Source organism: Oncorhynchus keta, chromosome 28, assembly GCF_023373465.1.
Source record: "Oncorhynchus keta strain PuntledgeMale-10-30-2019 chromosome 28, Oket_V2, whole genome shotgun sequence".
NCBI classification, from domain to species: Eukaryota; Metazoa; Chordata; class Actinopteri; order Salmoniformes; family Salmonidae; genus Oncorhynchus; species Oncorhynchus keta.
Genome location: NC_068448.1, coordinates 25,106,275 through 25,131,254, shown reverse-complemented (window position 1 = coordinate 25,131,254; position 24,980 = coordinate 25,106,275). Strand labels below are relative to the sequence as shown.

General features: G+C 41.9%; 1 protein-coding gene across 6 annotated transcripts in view; it reads left to right on the top strand.

Annotated features, from left to right (window-relative positions):
- Nucleotides 1-24,980, top strand: part of LOC118360904 (signal peptide, CUB and EGF-like domain-containing protein 3) — a 139,957-nt gene that overhangs the window by 10,904 nt on the left and 104,073 nt on the right. For all 6 annotated transcript variants that reach the window (XM_052485201.1, XM_052485200.1, XM_052485199.1 and 3 more), the window contains exon 2: nt 22,244-22,366. In XM_052485201.1, coding sequence (XP_052341161.1) covers nt 22,244-22,366 — 123 coding nt within the window. The remainder of the gene's footprint in view (nt 1-22,243; nt 22,367-24,980) is intronic.

Genomic DNA, 24,980 nt, shown 5'->3' with positions numbered 1-24,980 from the left:
TTCTCAATCAGGGACAGCTGTCTATCGTTGTCTCTGATTGGGAATCATACTTAGGCAGCCTTTTTTCCCCCCCTTTTGTCATTGTGGGAAGTTGACTTTTGTTAGTGGCGCTATAGCCCTGTAAGCTTCACGGTTGTGTCTTCATGGTTGTTGGCGACCTTTTAAATAAAAGGAAAATGTACGCTCACCACGCTGCACTTTGGTCCACTTCTTTCGACGGCCGTGACACAGTAAGCCAGTTAGTATGCATGTTTACAGCCATGTGTAAAAGCTGGGCTGTCTGGCACAGGCCATGACCCAGGCCAGTTCTGTGGCCCCACCACTGGCCAGTCTATCACTTTCATCCTGGCTGCTGGAATGTAAAACCAATACACTTTCTCCTTGCCAACAGTGTGTGAAATATTTAAAGTGTCACAACTAGGGAAATACTGCATGGGATCACTATTCTTTCTCTGTGACTGATCCACTCTTGGTTACTAAAGAGAACATGTCAGAAGCGTTCACAGCAGATGTATCCATCTGGCCTGGGTGAAGGGGTAACATTGTGCTATTGTGTTGAGCTCAGGAAAAACACAAGTCTGTTTGTTCTAAGGTGTTTGTTACACTCTAGGTTAAGAAAACACTCTTTGGTTTAGCCAATGAAAACGGGTTGCCAGTACGCAGTGTTGGCAGACACAGGTTCGAATTGATCGGCAGGATTTGGGGCTCCCTCCAAAAGAGAAATATGTATTAAGTTATATGAAATAAGTTATTTAGATGTAATTTGTGAGAAGCCTTCTGGAGTCGGTTTGGGGGTTTGACTGAAGTAGTGCTCCTTCCTTGGTATCTGAGCCTTGTTCTGGATGTGTGAGATTGTGTCTGCAGGTTTGGGTTGTCATGGGGCATTCAAAACCTGCCCACTGCCCAGGGGAAGCAATCAGGTCTGGGTTGTCATGGGGCATTCAGAACCTGCCCACTGCCCAGGGGAAGCAATCAGGTTTTTTACACGCCTCATAACTCTGTCATGGCACCTTTTCTTCTCCCCTGGAGCAGAGAAACCACTTTATCAGCACCCAGCAGATCAACCCCACAATGCCAGTGCTCCAGCGCTCCTATGCTCAATTAGGATGGTCTTAATGCTGACAGAGGAGGTAGCTTCTACATGGACAGGACAGTGAAAATCTGTCCCAACATACACACTCACCCTCTCTCCCTTCCTACATAAATACATGGACAAGCACGTGAAAACACCAACATTTACTGCCATGATTACATTCAACACACACACTCAACACACAAATCCAAACAATGGGGCCAGACTCAGGCTGTTCCTCCACACCCTCCCAAATGGAGACCCCTAGCTCTTAGAAGCCCATTTATTTATTGGGCTGTAAAGTAATAAGTGTGCTTCAAATGAGGCCTGTAATACTTGTTCTCTGCGCTGTGGTGGGACATATGATAGCTCTCTCTCTGTCTCTCTCTGTCTCTCTCTGTCTCTCTCTCTGTCTCTCTCTCTCTCTCTGTTGCCCTTTGTTCTCTGTGTGGAGGCGCTGACAGCGTCCCCATCGGTTAGTGGGAGGATATAGAACATGGTACACTGAACCCAGGCCCTGAGCCCTGGGCCCGAGCCACTCTACAACCCCGTCTTCAAAGTGCTGATGGCTCCAGCAAGGAGAGGAGAGCTTCCAAGCGACTGGATGGCCGGCCTGTCCGTCCCCCGTTAGGAGCCGACAGCTGGGGCTGCTCTCAGATCATTAATCCCCCCATTTTTCTGTTCCATGACTCACTGATTGGCAATGGTGGGATCCACTGAGTGAGTGTCTGCTCTGTGGCATTGTCTGCTTTAGTTCTCTGTTCTCTCCACAACTAGGCTCAACATTGTTCGAGTGGAGTGGAGGACAGAGGAGAGCCTTGCTGCCATTGTCCCCGACGTTCCTCCTCCTCCTTACACCTCTTTCTGAGACCCCTTTGGCCTGGCCTAATAATGCAGCTGCGCCTCTCTTTGAATTTTGGGGTCAGTGAGGGACGTCATTAGGCTGGTTTGTGGTGGTCAGTCAGTCAGTTTTGTTGGAGGGGGGGTTGGGGGCCCAGAGAGAGTCTTGTTTACAGACTGCTTGTGTTTACATTCCTTGAGGTTAGCGCCAGCTTTGGGGACTGCTGTATATGAAAGGAAATGCTCTTATTCTGCTTAGTAATGGAAAAACACAACACATCAAGGAATGTTTTGTATGAAAAACTATCTAATTTATTTGGTGCAGTTCATGGAGTTTGGCTGAAGCTTTAAGGTCTGAAACGACAGTGGTGGCGTCACTAATGAAACTGATACGTCCTCAATGAGAGGAGTCATGAGAAAAGCTGTGATCTTCTCAAATTGAGGATAATTGTAGAAAGATATCCCAGGATGTTAACACTTTATACTGTATATAAACCCTATAGCTCGAAGTCTGTGCCAGACGTTGCACTACCCCGTTCGACAACCAATATCTTCCATGTACTCTTAAATTGACAGTTTTCTTCTCTATTTCCCTTTTATTTTATCTTTAGTAGTGTGTTGATGGTTCTATTAGGAGAAGCCAGATGGACTGTCTCACATTGCAATGCCGTTCATGTGAAACAGAGTTGTGTAATGGATGCCAGTCACACGTCATAATTATCAATCATTCCATATACGGTAGTGTTTGTCTCTAATGACAGTTTTATGTATTTAGAACTATTTGAGCATAGTGAAGAATGCGTTCTACTTGTTAACAGTGTATTGAATTTAGGGCTGACCCCATTTAGTCGACTGGTCGATTGCTTAGTCGATAGGCTGTTGGTTTACCAAGATGTCTTTAGTCAAGCAGTCGCGCCTGTCTCAGTGGACTGATCCATTCTGGAGGCCACGGGGATAGCACAGTCGTAGCACAGTTGTGGATCTCATCAAGGAGTTAGTCCAAAGTGTCTCAGTGTGGCTTTGTGTAAAGACATCGACCTGAGTGCATGTGGGGGTGTGTGTCCATCACTCTAAGACATGTGATACTGAAATTGTATATGGTTATATTATGTAAAAACTAATGGTGCAACACTAATAAATCAAATATTATTTCATAAAAAATGTGCTTTCTCCCGCGTTGGATATGGCCGCTGTCCGCGGTTCTGAAACATATCCCTTAGTTCCCAGTAGAATTGGCACCTTTCCCTATGTGCATAACAGCAAAGTTAACCAGCGTATTGGGATTGAGAACAATGCGGCAGGGGCAGCAGCAGCAGAGACGAGGAAACAGCCCTTGCCGTAGCTCTATAATCAATAATCAAGTGTTAAATGTGCCTGGCTTTATAAATCATCCGTATATATCTATAGAAATAATGAATCTAGCTTCTGTTGCCTGTTTGAGTGTTTGTTTAATAGCCGATTGAATCTGTGAGCACCAAGCCTCATGCAAATGCAAAATGTCGGATATAGTAATTTCACAGATTCGGCTGTTTTGAATCATTGCTATGCTGTAATAAAGGCTTTACCATTGTTTAATTCGATAGAACAGACTGGTATTACTTATCATTTATTTACATTGTTTCACTGTTCCAAACATGCAGAAAAATGACATTGTAATCTAACAGCACCTGTTTGTCACACATAAGATACACACAGCTCTCGCTCCTATACCCTCCTTTTTCTTGATCTTGTTATTAGTACAATTATTATTGTGATCATCATTATAATAATCATTAATGTCATTATCATTAGTAGGCTGAGTATAGTATCCTTGTATAACCACTGTCGAGCTGTAGGACTAAGAGCACCTCCTGTTTAGTCTTAATAACCTAACTAACTTAGGCCTATATAGGCTACTGTATCAATCAATCAATCAAGCATTAATTCGTTCATGCCATCACACAGCATACTAGATAGTCATGCTTTGACATGAAATCAAGCATTTTAGTTTTAAAATTAAATAACAAAGGAAGCTTTGAATAATTAGCCACAACAATAAATATATGAACAGCTTCTGGTAGACTTATTTATTTACTGTTGTTTACACTGTTGCAAATGGTAATATTGTAATCAAACAGCAACTGTTTGGCACACATAATACTCACGGAATGCTTGCTCCACAACTATGTCAAATGTCTTCCACAGATCTGACTTCCCTTTCCCTCCCAAGCAACCAGTAAACAAACATTCGCCCATTTCGAGTTTCTTTTTCACGTCTTCCGCATTCATTTTGCTGTAGACATTAACTGTTCGGAGTTTGTTATAACCAATTTTTTGATGTAATTATGATAGGCTATTGGTCAGGCCCTATTGGTTACATGCATGCGATGCTTACATGTTTCATGTAAAGAGAGCAGGGTTGAGGGAATAGGGAATGTTTGTCATTTTTTTTAACACAGTGTGACCATCGGGCTCTTTCTTGAGTCATTTGTGTGTCTTAATTATTTAATGAAGCAGTGTGCTTAAAGCATCAGACAAGCTCAGTGCATATGTAGTTGATTTTATTCAAACACTGCCTCTATGTGGAAAAATAAGTTTAAATATTTCAACCAATCAAGGGACAGCCCTAATAGAATTTAATAGAATTTCACTCATATGGCATTAGCTCCTTGAGCTGTATATACTGAGTGTACAAAACATTAGGAATACCTTCCTAATATTGAGTTTCACCCTCATTTGCCCTCAGAACAGCTTCAATTCGTCAGGCATGGACTACAAGGTTTTGAAAGTGTTCCACAGGGATGCTGGCCCATGTTGGCTGGATGTCATTTGGGTGGTGGACCATTCTTGATACACATGGGAAACTGTTAAGCGTGAAAAACCCAGCAACGTTACAGTTCTTGACACACTCAAACCGGTGCGCCCGGCACCTACTACCCCATTGAAAGGCACTTAAATCTTTTGTCTTGCCCTTTCACTGTCTGAATGGCACACATACACAATCCATGTCTCATTTATCCTTCTTTAACCTGTCTCCTCACCTTCATCTACACTGATTGAAGTGGATTTAACGCGTGACATCAATAAGGGATCATAGCTTTCACCTGGATTCACCTGGTCAGTCTATGTCATGTGCACACAGTGTATGTCAGATAAGAACTGCCATGCTCTACTCGCACACAGAAAGCCATTCCCTTTATACTTCATAGTTTGACAGGAAGCAGCTAGAAAATATCAGACTAACAGTTCTGCTGTAATTGCTATGTTGCCCTCTTTATAGTTGGTACTATATCTTGCTAAAGCAGCCGCCAATGAATTTAATTGCTGTGTGCACAGGGGAGAGTGTCATGTCAGTTAGCGCTGGCTGTATAGATAGGTATATAACAGCAAAATAAGGTAAATACCAACACTGTCAGGTATATAACAACACTATTGGGTATACAGCAGCGCTATAAGGTATATAACAACACTATTGGGTATATAGCAGCATTATAAGGTATATAACAACAATATAAGGTATATAACGACACTATAAGGTATATAACAGAAATATAAGGTATATAACAGCAATATAAGGTATATAACAACACTATAAGGTATAAAACAGCAATATAAGGTATAGTGAGTGATGCTACAGTATATACCTTATATTACTGTTATATATGTTATAGTGTTGTTATATACCTTCTAGTGCTGCTATATATCTTATACTATATACCTTATAGTGAGTACTGTTACAGTATAAGGTATATAACAGCTATATAAAGTATATACTGCAACAGTACTCACTATAAGGTATATAGTGTAAGGTATATAACAACACTATAAGGTATATAGCAGCATTATAAGGTCTATAGTATAAGGTAAATAACAACACTATAAGGTATATAACAACACTATAAGGTATATAGTATAAGGTATATAACAACACTATAAGGTATATAACAACACTATAAGGTATATAACAACACTATAAGGTATATAGTATAAGGTATATTTTACATTTACATTTAAGTCATTTAGCAGACGTCTTATCCAGAGCGACTTACAAATTGGTGCATTCACCTTATGACATCCAGTGGAACAGCCACTTTACAATAGTGCATCTAAATCTTTTAAGGGGGGTGAGAAGGATTACTTTATCCTATCCTAGGTATTCTAAAGAGGTGGGGTTTCAGGTGTCTCCGGAAGGTGGTATATAACAACACTATAAGGTATATAGTATAAGGTATATAACAACACTATAAGGTATATAGTATAAGGTATATAACAACACTGTAAGTTATATAGTATAAAGTATATAACAACACTATAAGGTATATAGTATAAGGTATATAACAACACTATAAGGTATATAGTATAAGGTATATAACAACACTATAAGGTATATAGTATAAGGTATATAACAACACTATAAGGTATATAGTATAAGGTATATAACAACACGGTAAGTTATATAACAACACTATAAGGTATATAACAACACTATAAGGTATATAGTATAAGGTATATAACAACACGGTAAGTTATATAACAACACTATAAGGTATATAGTGTAAGGTATATAACAACACTATAAGGTATATAACAACACTATAAGGTATATAGTATAAGGTATATAACAACACTGTAAGGTATATAGCAGCACTATAATGTATATAACAACACTATAAGGTATGTAGTATAAGGTATAACAACATTTTAAGGTATATAACAGCACTATAAGGTATATTATAAACTGGGTGGTTTGAGCCCTGAAAGCTGATTGGCTGACAGCATATGGTATGTCAGACCGTATAACACAGGTATGACAAAACATGTATTTTTACTGCTCTAATTACGTTGGTAACCAGTTTATAATATCAATAAGGCACCTCAAGGGTTTGTGATATATGGCCAATATACCACGGCTAAGGGCTGTGTCCAGGCACTCCGCGTTGTGTTATGCATAAGAACATCCCTTAGCCCTGGTATATTGGCCATATGCCACACCCCCTCGGGCCTCATTGCTTAATTACAGCACTATAAGATATATAACAGCACTATGAGGTATATAACAGCGTATATAAGCTATACAGTATAAGGTATATGTCATGACTGTCCTGTGAGGATCCAAGTAGGTCAGATCAGCTTTGCAATAAATAGCTTCAACCAAACCCGCACTCACCCACAGAGGGGGAGAAGGGAACTGGTGGGGGCTGACAGTTCACTCCCTGTTGTAATCAAGGACAGAACATTCAGCTCTCTCCCTCTCCAATGTTCACCAGAGGAATGTGTCTTCGTTTGAACACTAATGTCATATTATGTGTTATTTTGTTATGTAAAAAAAATGTTATAAAGGAAATACTGTAACTTGAAAAGTGTGAAGTGTCCATCCGATGCATTGTGCCATAAGAGATCATAGTTTTACATAACTTTGCACAGTGACAAACCACACCCTTGAGTGAGGTCAGAGAGCGTGTCAGCCTGACGGAGCCTCCCTTTCTAACAAACTGTTTAAAATTATGGGTTAAGAATTAACATATCAGACCAGAGAGACGTTGAGCTGCAGCTCACGTTTAAAGTGGTTTGAACTCTGAAATCTCAACACGAGGTAGAGACGATAAAGTCACCTCCCGGACAATCACTGGTACAGTTGATTAGCTATCCTAAGTAAAGTATCAAGAAACGCACATTTAAGTGGGATCATTCTACTACCCTTCTCAAATCACTATAGTATGCTACTCTCCCACTGAGAACCATCGACACAGCTGGCTAGACAATCTTCAAAGAAGCATCTTCCAGAGCAAATGAAAGTAGAATACACCGTAGTTCTGTTCAGGACTACACAGCAAGTCACCGGATCCCAGATGTCTGTAGAGGAGAACAGTAGAAGACGGGTGGGGACCCCTTTGGACAATCAGAGCCTTACAAGCGTGCCGTGAAAAGGCCCAACAAACCCCTTTCCAAGAAGGCCCGGTTAGGAGAGAAACATGTTAATTCTGTGTTACCATTTTGTTAGCTAGTAAATAATTAATTAAACCAATTTGTGTAGTATTGAATCATATGTAAGGCTCTGGATTTTGCTGATGCAAGGTTACGACTGTTCAGAATGATGATATGATACGAGGTTAGGATTAATAAATTGACTGTTTGTGGATGTGATAGGTTAAAACCTTTAGAGTTTAATTGGGGAGATGGTAACTCTTTAAACAACCGTTCTCGTAGTACCCCAAATTCTAATGAGTTAATTGCTGCATGATTAATTTAAAAAAGGGTAACAATTAAAAAAAAAAAACATAGTTAGTTGATTAGATAAATAACAGTCATCAGATTATTGAAAGTACAGTCATGGCATACTATCACATTTAAGGTAAAACCCAGATGCAGACTGTCGAAGTAACAATGTTTACAGGGGCAAAGGTACAGGATGGCATGCAGGCTCAGGGTCAGGTCAGGGAGAGGTTGGTAATCCATAGTAGTGGGGCAAAGGTACAGGACGGCAGGGCAGGCAGAAGTCGGTAATCCAGAGTAGTGGGGAAAAGGTACAGGATGGCAGGCAGGGTCAACACTGGGAAAACTAGAAGACAGGAACTTAGACAAGACAGGAGCATGGGGGAAAACGCAGGTAGGTTCTACAAACAAAACAAACTAGCAACAAACAAACAGAGAACACAGGTATGAATACACAGGGGATAATGGGGAAGATGGGTGACACTTGGAGGGGGTTGGAGACAAGCACAAAGACAAGTGAAACAGATCAGGGCGTGACATACATTACCAGTCAAAAGTTTGGACACACCTACTCATTCAAGGGTTTTTCTTCATTTGTACTTTTTCTTACATTGTAGAATAATCGGGAACACATCAAAGCTATGAAATAACACATTTGGAATCATGTAGTAACCAAAAAAGTGTTTAACAAATCCAAATCTATTTTATATTTGAGATTCTTTAAAGTAGCCAGCCTTTGCCTTGATGACAGCTTTTCACACTCTTGACATTCTCCATGAGATAGTACCCTAGAATGCACTTCAATTAACAGGTGTACCTTGTTAAAAGTTCATTTGTGGAATGTCTTTCCTTCTTAATACGTTTGAGCCAATCAGTTGTGTTGTGACAAGGTAGGGGTGGTATACAGAAGATAGCCATATTTGGTTAAAAAAAGAAGTCCATATTAGGGCAAGAATAGCTCAAATAAGCAAAGAGAAATGACAGTCCATCATTGCTTTAAGACATGAAGGTCAGTCCATATGAAAAATGTAAGAATTTTGTACGTTTCTTCAAATGCAGTCGCAAGAAGCATCAAACGCTATGATGAAACTGGCTCTCGTGAGGAACGCCACAGGAACGGAAGACCCAGGGTTACCTCTGCTGCAGAGGATATGTTCATTCGAGTTACCAGCCTTAGGTATTGCAGCCCAAGTAAATCCTTCACATTGTTCAAGTAACAGACACATCTCAACATCAACAGTTCAGAAGAGACTGCGTGAATCAGGCCTTCATGGTCGAATTGCTGCAAAGAAACAACTACTAAAGGACACCAATAAGAATAAGAGACTTGCTTGGGCCAAGAAACACGAGCAATGGACATTACACCGGTGGAAATCTTTGGTCTGATTAGTCAACATTTTAGATTTTTAGTTCCAACCACCGTGTCTTTGTGAGACGCAGAGTAGGTGAGCGGATGATCTCTGCATGTGTGGTTCACACCATGAAGCATGGAGGAGGAGGTGTGATGGTGTGGGGGTGCTTTGCTGGTGACACTGTCTGCGATTCATTTAGAATTCAAGGCATACTTAACCAGCATGGCTTCTACAGCATCTGGTTTGCGCTTAGTTGGACTATCATTTGTTTTTCAACAGGACAATGACCCAGCACACCTCCAGGTTGTGTAAGGGCTGTTTCATCAAGAAGGAGAGTGATGGAGTGCTGCATCAGATGACCTGTCCTGCACAATCACCCAACCTCAACCCAATTGAGATGGTTTGGGATGAGTTGGACCACAGAGTGAAGGAATAGCAGCCAACAAGTGCTCAGCATATGTGGGAACTCCTTCAAGATTTTTGGAAAGTGTTCTAGGTGAAGCTCGTTGAGAGAATGCCAAGAGTGTGCAAAGCTGTCATCAAGGCAAAGGGAGGCTACTTTGAAGAATCTAAAATCTAAAGTATATTTTTGGTTAGTACATGATTCCATGTGTTTTTTCGTAGTTTTAATGTCTTTAATGTAGAAAATAGTTTTTTAAAAACAAAGAAAAACCCTTGAATGAGTAGGTGTGTCCAAACGTTTGACTGGTACTGTATATAACAACACATTTAGATATATAATGCAAGTTATATAGCAGCACTATAAGGTATATTTATTTTTTATATTTAACCAGGTAGGCCAGTTGTGAACAAGTTCTCATTTACAACTGCGACCTGGCCAAGATAAAGCAAAGCAGTGCGACAGAAACAACACAGAGTTACACATGGGATAAACAAACGTACAGTCAATAACACAATATAGAAATCTATGTACAGTGTGTGCAAATGTAGTAAGATTAGGGAGGTAAGGAAATAAATAGGACAAAGTGGCAAAATAATTACAATATAGCAATTAGACTGGAGTGATAGATGTAAAGAAGATGAATGTGCAAGTAGAGAGATAAGGGATGAGGTAGTTGGGTGGGCTATTTACAGATGGACTGTGTACAGGTGCAATGATCTGTAAGCAGTTCTGACAGCTGATGCTTAAAGCTAGAGAGGGCGTTATAAAGTCTCCAGCTTCAGTGATTTTTGCAATTTGTTCCAGTCATTGGCAGCAGAGAACTGGAAGGATAGGCGGCCAAAGGAGGAGTTGGCTTTGGGGATGACCAGTGAAATATACCTGCTGGAGTGCGTGTTACGGGTGGGTGCTGCTATGGTGACCAGTGACCTGAGATAAGGCGGAGCTTTACCTAGCAAAGACTTACAGATGACCTGGAGCCAGTGGGTTTGGCGACGAATATGTAGCGAGGGCCAGCCAATGAGAGCATACAGGTCGCAGTGGTGGGTAGTATATGGGGCTTTGGTGACAAGACGGATGTCATTGTGATAGACTACATCCAATTTGCTGAGTGGAGTGTTGGAGGATATTTCGTAAATGACATCGCCGAAGTCAAGGATCGGTAGGATAGTCAGTTTTACGAGGGTTATGTTTGGCAGCATGAGTGAAGGATGCTTTGTTGCGATATAGGAAGCCAATTATAGATACAATTTTGGATTGGAGATGTTTAATGTAGGGTATTTATAGGGTATATAATTGCACTATAAGGCACATTATAAACTGGGTGATTCAAGCCCTGATTGTTGATTGGCTGAAAGCCGTGGTATATCAGACCGTATACCATGGGTATTCAATGCAAATGAATGACTTAAAAAATCATACAATGTGATTTTCTGGATTTTTGTTTTAGATTCCTTCTCTCACAGTTGAAGTGTACCTATGACAAAAATTACAGACCTCTACATGCTTTGTAAGTAGGGAAACCTGCAAAATTGGCAGTGTATCAAATACTTTTTCTCCCCACTGTATAACAGGACTATAAGGTATATAACAGCACTATAAAATATATAACAACACTGTAAGGCATATAACAGCACTATAAGGTACAAAAATATAAATGCAACATGTACTGTTTTCCGGGCGCCGAAGACATGGATGTCAATTAAGGCAGCCCCCGCACCTCTCTTATTCAGAGGGGTTGGGTTAAATGCGGCAGACACAGTTCAGCTGAAGGCATTCAGTTGTACAACTGACTAGGTATCCCCCTTTCCCTTCCCTTTCTCTAATGTTGATCCCATGTTTCATGAGCTGAAATGAACGATCCCAGAGATTTTCCAAATGCACAATAAGGTTATTTCTCTCAAATCTTGTGCACATATTTGTTTATATCCCTGTTGAGCATTTCTCCTTTGCCAAGATAATCCATCCACCTGACAGGTGTGGCATATAAAGAAACAGATTAAACACTATGATCATTACACAGGTGCAACTTGTGCTGGGGACATTAAAAGGCCACTCTAAAATGTGCAGTTTTGTCACACAACACAATGCCACAGATGTCTCAAGTGGAAGGAGCATGCAATTGGCATGCTGACTACAGGAATGTCCAACAGAGCTGTTGACAGAGAATTGAATGTTCATTTCTCTACCATAAGCTGCCTCCAACATCGTTTTAGAGAATTTGGCAGTACATCCAACTGGCCTTACAACCACAGACCACATGTAACCACGCCAGTCCAGGACCTCTACATCTTCACCTGAGCGATCATCTGAGACCAGCCACCCGGACAGCTGATGAAACTGAGGGTTTGCACAACCGAGGAATTTCTGCACAAACTGTCAAAAACCGTCTCTGCGTGCTTGTCGTCCTTACCAGGGTCATTGACCTGATAGCAGTTCAGCGTCATAACCGACTTCAACGGGAAAATGCACTTCACGGAAGAATCCCAATTTCAACTGCACCGGACAGATGGCAGACAACTTGTATGGCGTCGTGTGGCGAACAGTTTACTGATGTCAACGTTGTGAACAGAGTGCCCCATGGTGGCGGTGGGTTTATTGTATGGGCAGAGATAAGCTACGGACAATGAACACAATTGCATTTTATCGATGACAATTTGAATGCACAGAGATACCATGATGAGATCCTGAGACCCATTGTCATGCCATTCATCAGCCGCCATCACCTCATGTTTCAGCATGATAATGCACGGCCCCATGTCGCAAGGATCTGCACACAATTCCTGGAAGCTGAAAATGACACAGTTCTTCCATAGCCAGCATTCTCACCAGACATGTCACCCATTGAGCATGTTTGGGATGCTCTGGATCAATGTGCACGATAGTGTGTTCCAGTTCCTGCCAATATCCAGCAACTTTGCACAGCCATTGAAGAGGAGTGGGACAACATTCCACAGTCCACAATCAACAGCCTGATCAACTCTATGCGAAGAAGATGTTTGCCTGAGGCAAATGATGGTCACACCAGATGCTGACTAGTTTTCTGATGCATGCCCCTACTTTTTTTTAAGGTATCTGTGACCAACTGATGCAGATCTGTATTCCCAGTCAAGAGACTTTTCAAGAGATTTTGTTGTAGGCAGAAGGCATCAGAGTAGGATTCTGTTGCATTGACAGGTATGACTCAGGCCCATACTCTAAACAATTTACGCACAATCCCCCATAATAACAAAGCAAAAACAGTTTTGTTTAAATTTTTTAAAATGTATATGTAAAAAAAAAACGGAAATATTTCATTTACGTAAATATTCCGGCCCTTTACTAAGTACTTTGTTGAAGCACCTTTGGCAGCCTTGAGTCTTCTTGGGTTCACTTGTATTTGGGGAGTTTCTCCTATTCTGCTCTGCAGATCCTCTCAAGCTCTGTCAGGTTGGATGGGGAGCATCGGTGCACAGCTATTTTCAGGTCTCTCCGGGGAGATGTTAAATCAGGTTCAAGTCTGGGCTCTGGCTGGTCTACTCAAGGATATTCAGAGACATGTCCCGAAGCCACTCCTGCATTGTCTTGGCTGTGTGCTTAGGGTTGTCGTCCTGTTGGAAGGTGAACCCCAGTCTGAGATCCTGAGAACTCCAGAGTAGGTTTTCATCAAGCATCTTTCTGTACTTTGCTCCATTCATCTTTCCCTCAATCCCGACTAGTCTCCCAGTCCCTGCCGCTGAAAAACATCCCCTCAGCATGATGCTGCCATCACCATGCTTCACCGTAGGGATGTTGCCAGGTTTCCTCCAGACACTTGACACTTGGCATTCAGGCCAAAAAGTTCAATCTTGGATTCATCAAACCAGAGAATCTTGTTTCTCATGGTCTGAGATTCCAAGCGGGCTACCATGTGCCTTTTACTGAGAATTGGCTTCCGTCTGGCCACTCTACCATAAAGGCCTGATTGGTGGAGTGTCGCAGAGACTGTTGTCCTTCTGGAAGGTTCTCCCATCTCCACAGAGGAACTCTGTCAAAGTGACCATTTGGTCCTTTGTCACCTCCCTGACAAAGGCCCTTCTCCTCACGAATGCTCAGTTTGGCTGGGTGGCCAGCTCTAGGAACAGTCTTGATGGTTCCAAACTCCTTCCATCTAAGACTGATGGAGGCCACTGTGTTCTAAGGATATTCCTTCGATCTCATGGCTTGGTTTTTGCTCTGACATGCACTGTCAACTGAGACCTTATATAGACAGGTGTGTGCCTTTCCAAATCATGTCCAATCAATTGAATTTACCACAGGTGGACTCCAGTCAAGTTGTAGAAACATCTCAAGGATGATCAATGGAAACAGGATGCACCTGAAATACATTTTGAGTCTTATGTAAATAAGGTATTTCTGTTGTTTAACTTTAATACATTTCCAAACATTTCTAAAAACCTGTTTTTGCTTTTTCATTATGGGGTATTGTGTGTAGATTGGTGTGTAGTATTTTTTATTTATTGAATCCATTTTATAATAAGGCTGTAACGTAACAACATGTGGAAAAAGGGAAGGGGTCAGAATACTTTCTGGATGATCTGTATATAGGAACAATATAAGATATATGGTATAAGTTATATAACAGCACTATAATGTATATAACAGCACTATAAGGTATTTAGTTTAAGGTATATAACAGTACTATAAGGTATATATAGTGGCGTCCTTCATTACTGTAATAGATTTTGCCACGGTATAGGAGGGTCTATGAGTCAAGTGTGGCCACACGTCACAGCCATTCATCCTAATTATATGGACACAGCACAGCATGGCACCCCAAACACCGGATGCAGCCCATGAAAGCCACAGAGCATTGACCGCCATTCAGAAAGGTTGAGCTGAAGTTGTAGGGTAGCTGTAGGGTAGCTGCTCATTCAAAGCTGTAAAAATAGAATGTTCACTCAAAGCATCTCCAGGCACGATGGTCTCCAAGCAACAGATGGTGAGCAAGGACATTCCCACTGGGCACACTGGTTGAATCAACATTGTTTCATTTCAATTAAATTACGTTGAATCAACATGGAATAGACATCTGTGCCCAGTGATCTTTGTTCTCCGGTAGAGAGAACTTTGTTCTTCTCTTTGTTTTCTGGTAGAGAAAGGCACACATTAATGCACTCCCAGGTCTTATGAGCCAAAGAGCTATACTGTTCTAGTATAACATGAGCTTGAGCTGCCCAACATCTCACAACGTCTCACAACAGGGTAGAATGTTGACCCCAATGACGTGTCAACATTCTACCCTGTGAGCTTCCTACCCAGTCTCATTTATAGTGTCAGTAGAATGTTAGCTACTCCTGGCTAGATATGAACACCTGCCGTGCTGTTTCAAATTAGACCAGGATAATCAATTTACAGTGCTGCTACAGCTCTTATTTACAGTACACTATTAACAGTTTGTTTTCTTCCATCGTGTTCCGTTTTGTTCCTTTTTCTTATTACCGTACGGTGAGATCCATCTACGGTAGACTCTTTCGCTGCATGGTTGGTGGACCCAGCTGGGAAGAGGTTTGAAGTTGGTGCCATTGTTTTTAGAAGATCAGGATCAAGTCAGTGGTCATGATTCCTAAACATTTAAGAGTGTGTGAAGGATGGGTGAAACAGCCCCAAATGCAAGCAGTTTATATTTTTATTCACAGCTTTTAAAAGCTTTGCCGGACGTCAAACAGTGCATCCCTTCATGAGCTGGAGGGGATTTGGGTGGGGGCAGGGGCGGGGGCGGGGGAGGATTTTAAAAAGTGCACTAATGTAGACGTCTGCATTTCATCAAACCCTTTTTTAGACCACCAGTCTCCTGACCTAGTCGGTGCAGATCAGGTGTGCAGATCAGAAGGTGTGTTGATATACAGATGGTGTTGAGTCGCAAGCCCCATCAGTCCTGCCATTGGTATTATTAAAAAACGATTTAAGAGTGATGATGGACTGGCCATCCTGTTTATTGTTTCTATTATTACTGTGTGTGTTTTTGTCTTGTCTAGGGGTTTTGTATGTTTATGGGGGTGTTTCCTATCTGTTTTTTTTAAAAGTCTATGGTTGCCTAGATTGGTTCTCAATTAGAGACAGCTGTCTATCGTTATCTCTGATTGGGAACCATATTTAGGCAGCCATATTCTTTGGGTATTTTGTGGGTGATTGTTCCTGTTACCAGTGTTCCTATGTGTTAGTGTTCACGTTACTGGACTGTTTCGTCTTCGTTGATTTTTGTCGGTTTATTGTTTTGTTCGTTGTTTAAGTATCCCATTAAAATATGGATTATCATCACGTTGCATTTTGGTCCTCCTCTCTTTCACCCGAAGACAGTCGTTACATTAGTCCTAGCATGCCGTTCTATTCTGCCAAGGGTCTACCCTATAGGGTGTCCCAGCATTATTCAGTCTATTTCTGTGGTAGGAGGAAGAAGGGGGTTGGCCCTGGACAGGGCAGGGGCGGTCCTTGTTGCTCGAGCAAACAGTCAGGGTCTCAACACACAAAGTACACATTACCCTGTGTTTTAACTGTACACCTTGAGTTTGGCAAATTTCCCACACACTTTCTCCCCTCTCCCCTCAGCCCTGTTCCCACTCACACACCCCTTTCCTTTTAGCTGACCGGCCCAGCTAAATACACCTCTTATCCCTGCCCATTAATCAGAGTGGGAAAGCACCTCTGACAACGTCTCACCTCCACAGCCCTGGCCTAGAAGCTCTCTCTGGCTCACATGTGGGGAGTGTATTGGACGTGGCTGCACATCGGCGGACTCAGAGAGTTGTGTGGTTGTTCTTCTCGAAATATCAGAACAAACTCCTTGACTTACTCTATGTCTGAGTACTATGATGCTGAGGATGGAACCACATTTGTCTGAAGATCTTTGTTAAACCAAGGCAATAATCAACTTGATTCAATTAATTAGCTATCTCCCCTTCTGCTCTCTAGTCTAGGAGAAATGTTGTTCAGTCAAGACTAGAGCATGCGTAGTCACAGTGACTGATTTACAGGCTGACGATAGGAAAAGCCTGGAGACACAGCAGCTTTCCTGGATTTGGGTTGTTAAACCAGGGCTTAGTGCATGACATGCACTCTTTTTCACTTCATGCGGTATTAAGAGCACCCAGCTACCCCGGCCCAGCTATGAAGGGGAGAGACTAGACTTTGAATGATGTGCCTCATTATAGGGATTCTACTCAGAGAAAGTGCATTGGCCTACTTGTCTTCCTAGGGATCCAACCGTAGGTTCAAGCTTTGAGCAGAAAGGTCAACTTACTTACATAAAGTATGTATTTCTGGGCTTCTAAACTTAAAACTGAATTTCCACATGAAAACAAAACTACAGCAACAATACAACATTTCACACATTTATTTTCATGAGGGAATTGGGTAAACAGCTGACCATTTCCCAATTTACATTTATTTTGTTCTTTCCTTTGGTTGTTTTGACTTTGTTTATTCATCCTTGTCTCAAATCACTGACTTCAACATCTGCTGCCTTAACTTGTTCCCAACAACTTTGATACATCAGCACCAAAGAAAAAAAAATCTACATACACAGACGACCTGAAAAAGCAAAGCTTTTCATCTGTAGCATGAGTCAATTTGGAGGGCAGCGTTACTGAATGCATTCGGCAAATTTGTTTCTGAAGTGTTCAGAGGGTTGTCCTCGGGACTGAACCGTAGGACCTATTGATTCTGACATGTTTATTTTCACAGGGAAAAAGGCCTTTTGGATTTCGAATAACTTCTTTCAGCTTTTGTTGTGCATGTGTTGAAGGGAATGTACCCAATTCCCTAGGTGGTTGCATTTTTATTTAAACAACCAACTCCTCATTCACTCAGCCTACAGGGTCCACTGGTCCCACTCACACAGAACTACCCTACGCCTTGACCTCTTTCTCCCCTCTCCAGATGAAATCCTGCAACTAGTCATGTCCGGCCGTGCAACAACCTACCCTCTTGACCCCATTCCTGCCTCACTTCTCCACACCATCTCTGGAGACCTTCTCCCATTCCTCACTTCCCTCATCAACTCAGCCCTGACCACTGGCTGCGTCCCATCTGACTTCAAGATGGTCAGAGTCGCTCCCCTCCTCAAGAAGTGAGACTGCTCTCCTTTGTCTCAGAGGCTCTCTGGTCTGCCAAAGCTGACTCTCTCTCCTCTGCTCTCATCCTTCTAGATCTATACCCTGCCTTCAACACTGTGAAACGTCAGATCCTCCTCCCTACTAGGTTTGGGCAGTATCCAGATTATCATACCTTCATACCGACCTTGTGCCATAGCGGGATATTCCGTAATACTGAACACAAGGGGCGCTGTTTTCAAACCCCACCGATACTCTCTAATCCGAAGGTTAGCAATGCTAACAAGTACATGTAAAATCCCATAGAGAATGTTAACTAAATGCTAACAATCTTATTGCAAACATTTTGTATAGTTTCTGACTTAAACTATACATGTATACAAGTAACTCAAAAATGCTACTCACACAAAACAAATATTAGCCAGCTAGACTCTTGATCCAGGAGTGTTTTCTCTGCTGTTACCAAGCGAATGCTTGATTTTGGAAGATAGCTAACTAGCTACTGAATTAACAAAGCAAATGCACAACTGCAGAGCATTTAGCACATTTTAGACAGTTAACTTAATAGTTATAAGATATCTAGCTGGCAAACATTTAGTTGTGAATTCCATACTGTAACTAGATCATCTGGCGCATGCTGCACAACAAGGCTGCAGTCTCACGTCGCAATGTGCTTTTAAACAAACACCACGTGACAGGTGACTGGGCACTACCATAAGCTTCATAATAATTTGACAGGTAAAATGAAGAACGCATCCTACCTGGCAGGTTGCTCCTACCAGGTGGCGTGGAGAGGATCTGTGTCTGCACCGCATGCTCTCACTACTGGTGTCCCCTAGGGCTCGGATCTAGGCCCTCTCCTGTTTTCTCTTTACACCAAATCACTCGGCTCTGTCATATCCTCACATGGTTTCTCCTATCATTGCTATACAGATGACACTCAACTACTTTTCTCCTTCCGCCCTTCTGACACCTAGGTGGCGACACGCATCTCTGCGTGCCTGGCAGACATCTCAGCTTGGATGTCGGCCCACCACCTCAAGCTCAACCTCGACAAAACGGAGCTGCTCTTCCTCCTGAGAATGGCCCGCCTGCAAGTTCATGCTCTAAAACATCTGTAGAGTACAACCTTTACTGAGACAGGAAGTGGCACAGGTCCTAATCCAGGCACTTGAAATCTCCCGTCTAGACTACTGCAACTCTCTGTTGGCCACAGCCCGCCTGGTGTTCAACCTTGTTCCCCCATGCCACCCTGCTCCTCCGCACACTCCACTGACTTTCAGTCGAGGTTTGCATCATTTTCAAGACCCTTGTGCTTTCCTACGGAGCAGCAAGGAGAACTACCCCTCTTTACCTTCAGGCTATGCTCAAACCCTACTTCCCAACCCGAGCACCTGCACCTGCCCGAGTCCTTGCCCATCTTTCAAAAAAGTCTGAAACCCTACCTGAACCCCCCTGAAAAAATAAAAAAAAGGCGCTTCTCTTTCCCACTAACACTGACTTTGCTGATAAATACTTTGTTGAGGGAAAATGTACTTGATACGATTGTGATGTGTTGTTGTCTCATTTGGCAATCTTAAGATGAATGCACTAATTGTAAGTCACTCTGGATAACAGCGTCTGCTAAATTACTAAAATGTCAAATGTAAACCTATCTGACCTGTTCTTTTCTTTTTTTATGGCTAAGATTCTATTTTGCTCAAAGTACCACTTTATTGAATTACTCCTGGAGTTTGAGTGACTAACTGCCATTATTTGTGAGTCATTTACAAAATGGCCGTTTTTGTAAACAAGATATGAACTCAAGTAGAATAAAAAGATATATATTCCTCTCTTCCCTGCTTTATCCTGACAGCTCATGAGCTCACAAAGTGTTGGCATAATTACCCACGTCCCTCACTCTCGTTTAGCTAATTAGGGGGATACAAATTGCTGTGTTGCTCATTTGGCAAGAACACAGCACTAGCAGAGTTGTGCTTGTTCCATGGCAGAAATGTATCCGTTATAGAGGTGGATCAAACTGGAAGCTCATTCCTATACAATGCTATCTAATTGTAGAATAATATTATGAGCATTGAACAAATGTTGAGGTTGGAGAGCCTTGGCCTTGCACAGCAAACACTGAGCTTGGCTCTGCTCTATTCTTAAGTGTGAAGGGGAGGGAGGTTCAGTGTAATTGAATGTTGTCCAGATTTGTGGAAATATAATATCAGTATGGCAGTGCTGGTTGAAATGTTGAGTTTAGCTTCAGACAGTCTAGACAACAGATGAGTTTGTGTAGGCTTTGCTTAGAAACGAGTTTCCCACACACTCTTGTGCGTTTTGAGTGAAGTGGTTGCTCCTGATGGTTGGGTCTGCTGATACAGGAGGTTTGCTGATTGAGGAGGTTGATCTCTGCAAGATTGGTGATACCAGAAGAAATAGAAAGTTGAGAACAGTCAGGTCATATAGATCATAATGGAACTGCACTGCATTAGCTAATACATGATTTCTGAAGCATCTACATTGACCTTATAATGGGTTTATGAAGTCTGTTTTAAGTTTTTTATTGATTTAGTATGTCTGTTAGGAAATACGTACAGTTCACTCGTGGTTTATGTAATACAGGATATTATATTGTCAACAGCTCAGAGTTGCATATCAAGCATGCTACTTCAAAAAAAGATTCACATCTTGGAGCTACACTAATAGTCTTACATCTGAATCACTTTAAAGCCTGACTGCATGCACAATTAGGATATATTTTGACAGATAGCCTGACACTCTTTTCATACAGCATATTAATTAATTCCAAGGTGTGTTGCCTCAAACCCTAAATGGTTGATTTTTGAACACAAATTATACCACAGTTTTTCTTGTTGTGAAAAGTGTTCTATTGCATCTTGTCTGAGATGTAACAATATATATTTTTAGAACAATGTGTTAATAAAAACAAAGCATTATTTAGCAGTAAAACCAAGTGCACCTTCTCCAGACAGTTAATGATCTAGTTGAATTGATGACCCGGATAGGAGCATTAATGTAAAGTGGAATTGTGAGATTCTTTAGTTTTTGTTGCTGATTAATATTAATCACCATAGAGCCTTAGAATCCTTACACCTGACTAAAAGATGAATCTGTTTTTATGTGGAATGTTGCTTGACTATCACAGAACCTTTCCAAATGGTGGTCGTCCTATTCATCTTTAAGGATGATCAGTGAGTAGAAAAGATCCAGCCTGTTTCTATCCCTGAGGAGAACAGCATGTGTTTTCTAATGTCATTGTCCTCTGTGGTCATGCCAATGGAACTGATGGTCTATGGCTCCCAGGGTAGATGCTAAGCTAACGGGGCTCAGATTTCAGCCAGTGTTCCCCTGGGATCAGTCCTCGGGGCCCCAGCAGAGAGAAGATTTGTGATAAGGGTCGATATTGGAAGCTGTGTAAACTTTGTTAAGCTTTTCCACCCTGCGAACGGGGGGGTAATCCCAAACACCTGGGCTCTCTAACCGGGATCAGGTGGGATTAGGGAGGAGGGCACCATAGGGCCCACTCCGCCCCACTTCACTCCCCAGTTACCTCTTTTAATTAAACCCATCATTTCCCATATCTATGTGCGTGATCTTTTATGACAATATATGATCAAGTGTTGGGATTTTTACATCCTCCTCTATTCATAAAGTATTTAAAGTGATCTCAAACTAATATCCTATTTGTCCTGAGTTTATATTATTTCCTGATCACATGCCTGATTATATATTTCTATACTTAACTGTTCCCTCTAACTCTGGTCCATTACCATGGCAGAGGGCTATCTATCCTATCCTCCCAATGAAAGCATTGGCTTCTTACTCAATTTCCTGACCCATGTATCAGAGGAACAGATTGTCCAAGTCAGCAGCCAGTCAAACAGAGGTTCATCACAGGTCAATCAATGATAGACTGTTTATTTACGCATTATAATAATTACTCAACTACTTATTTATTGTTATGAAGCAATCGGTTCTTCAAAAACGCCTGAATGAGCTGTTTATTTGTACCATGGTTTCGGAGAACTATTAAGCTGTCAAACATACCACAGTGTAGCAGGGTTTACTGAACTGAGTTGTTTTGTCTTTATCAAGTGTGACTGCTTGTATTCTTGTGGTGGTCTGTCTGTCTGACCAGGTACTTTACAGAGGTTGTGTATCCACAGTGAACATCCTATATGGTGAATATCTTGTCAGATGGATGATTGACCCTCCTCCCCTACTGTACATTAGCCACCTGGGGGTAGTAAACATTGTTAGTTGTTATTGTCCTTAGACCTCACTGTTCCCTCCATCTCTCCCTGTCTGTCAGATGTGGATGAGTGTGCAGAGCAAATTGACAACTGCAGCACCGATGCCATCTGCCAGAATACACTCAAGTCATACAAATGCATCTGCAAGTCGGGCTACAAGGGGGATGGCAAGCACTGTGAAGGTAAGGTGTCAGAGACGCACCCATGCACACCGCACGCACACACGCACGCACGCACGCACGCACACACACACACACACACACACACACACACACACAATGCTTTACATTTCTCATAGGCTTTAAATCTCAGACCTGAGAGAGAGGATAGAGATGCTGCGTGGAAAGGAGAGAGAGAAAAGACAGGTGCAGCCAACTGCTCTTTTGTGTCAAATATTAAATGAAGCAGTACATTTCCTACACATTTTAGAGAATAGAATTAAGATAGCGGATGAAACAGCAGCCAGAGGCCTCTGCCTGCCAATTGGTCAGAGATATTTCCACAGCCCAGGGCTTCTTGTGACTCTAGTCTGTCAGACACAACCCTGTTTTTTTAGCAGGGAGCGTTCAAAGCCTCTGGACCGTTATTTCCCTCCATTTTTATTAGTATTACTGCAGGACCAAATCACAATGTCATTTTTCCCCATTGCTATTATAATTCTTTCATTTATTTGACTGTGTTTGTCTTTGCTCTTTTCCTTCAGGTTATAAGGTTTGCTTTTGAATTTAATGTAAAAATGAAAATAAAAAACTGCCCATTTGAAAGGCTAATCTAAGGTGAGGACAGAGTAGAGAGCTGATTTCTGACAGTCTGTGCTTCTCTCTCTTCAATAGCAGCACATCTGTATAGACTCCTCCAGGCCCATTAAAACCATCAGTATCAGTGTAGTTGGCCATGAGCTGCCTTCCTCTCTAGGATTGACTGGGGTTAATAATTCTATTTATAATCATAGAAGGTAGAAGGTAGTGCAGTACAGTACAAGGCTGTTGATCCTGCCCTGGTTTCTACACACTGAGTTGTTATTGACTTTGGTTTATACTAAGGACAGGAGGAGTGTGGCCTGAAATAAAATGTATGATCGTGATTTGGTTTTATTTTTTCATTTGAATTTAATCTCTTTGCCAATCATTAGTTTTCATTTCTGTATCAATAACTGTGATTATTGGTCTACTGTTAACGAATGCATTGACTCGTCATTTTTTTTCTCCTTAATTTTTATTACCTAATTCAAAGTACACTTTAATCAAATACAAACCTAACATTTTCTGTAAAAGGGTAAAAAAATGTTTGTTTTTTAACCAGTTCTACAATTTAACCAGTGTAGGTTTCAACTGCATTCAAAATCTGCGCAAGTGGGGCAGTAGATGCAATACTGTAGTGGTGTTGATATGGTGTTCCTGAAACAAACACCTTAAACCCTGGCAAAGCATGGGCCAATGGGTTGAATATGCTGAGCTAGAATTACAGCCTTTGCTATCATAACATTTGACGCGTAGATCTCATGCTTGTGGGTTAAGAAGTGTGGAAATTGAGATATTAGGATAGCTGTTCAAATATACGGTCCCTGTGTTGCTTTTCAGTTCATTCTGAAACTGTACACACTAGAGGATTACTGGTAGTATACACTACATGCCAAGCGATTAGGCCTGACAGTCGGCGTTCCAATTCATCCCAAAGGTGTTCGATGGGGTTGAGGTCAAGGCTCTGTGCAGGCCAGTTAAGTTCTTCCACACTGATCTCAACAAACCATTTCTGTATGGATCTCGCTTTGTGCACGGGGGCATTGTCATGCTGAAACAGGAAAGGGCCTTCCCCAAACTGTTGCCAGAAAGTTGTAAGCACAGAATCATCCATTTATATTTAGAAATAAGTATTATTTACCTCAAATCTGCAATCCTCCAAGAAGCTAGCCAGAAGCTAGCCAGGAGCTAGCCAGAAGCTAGCCCAGAAGCTAATCCAGATGCTAATCAGAAGCTAGTTCAGAAGCTAGTTAGCTTCTTTACTGGCAAATCGTTAGTATTCAGCTAACCACGGTTTGTGGTCATCAGCTATCCTTTAGCTCGAAAATCTATTGCCAGTTTTGTACGGCGCAGCGCGGCTCGGAACGGAACATACCGGACCAATTTTTCTCTCCATGTCCCTGGATTTCAACTGCTCTCTGGACATTCATACCCGGATCTCACAGCTAGCTAGCTGCTATCCGTGTGACTATCGGCTTTCGTCGATTCCGGAGCAAACATCAATTACTCCGGAGCTAGTCAGCTCCGTCAATCACTCCTGAGTTCCATCAATCACTCCTGGGCTGCAGTCACCTATCCGGACCCGTTTTACTGCCTACGCGGAGCCCCACCGGGCCTTCACAAATGGACTGCCGACGTTATCTACCTGAAGGAGATCCGGCTGGCTCCTCCGTCGCGACGTTACCTGAACGCCCATCTGCGGCCTGCTAACCGTTAGCTGTCTTACCGGCTGCTCTCAGAATAGACAATCGGACAATTTATTTATTTTTATTATTATTATGTTTCTTCTTGGGCCTCTATAACTATATGTATTATTTTTTTTGTGTGTGATTTGGATTAATCCCCTCTACCACACGGAACCCCACTAATCTACTGACGGAACGCAAGAGGTGGCTAACAACAGACCTCCATCCTATGCTAGCTTGCTACCGATGGCCTGGCTAGCTCGATGGCCTGGCTAGCTCTAAATCGCCATGACCCCCAACCAACCTCTCCACTCACTGGACCCTTTTGATCACTCGACTAAGGATGCCTCTCCTTAATGTTAATATGTCTT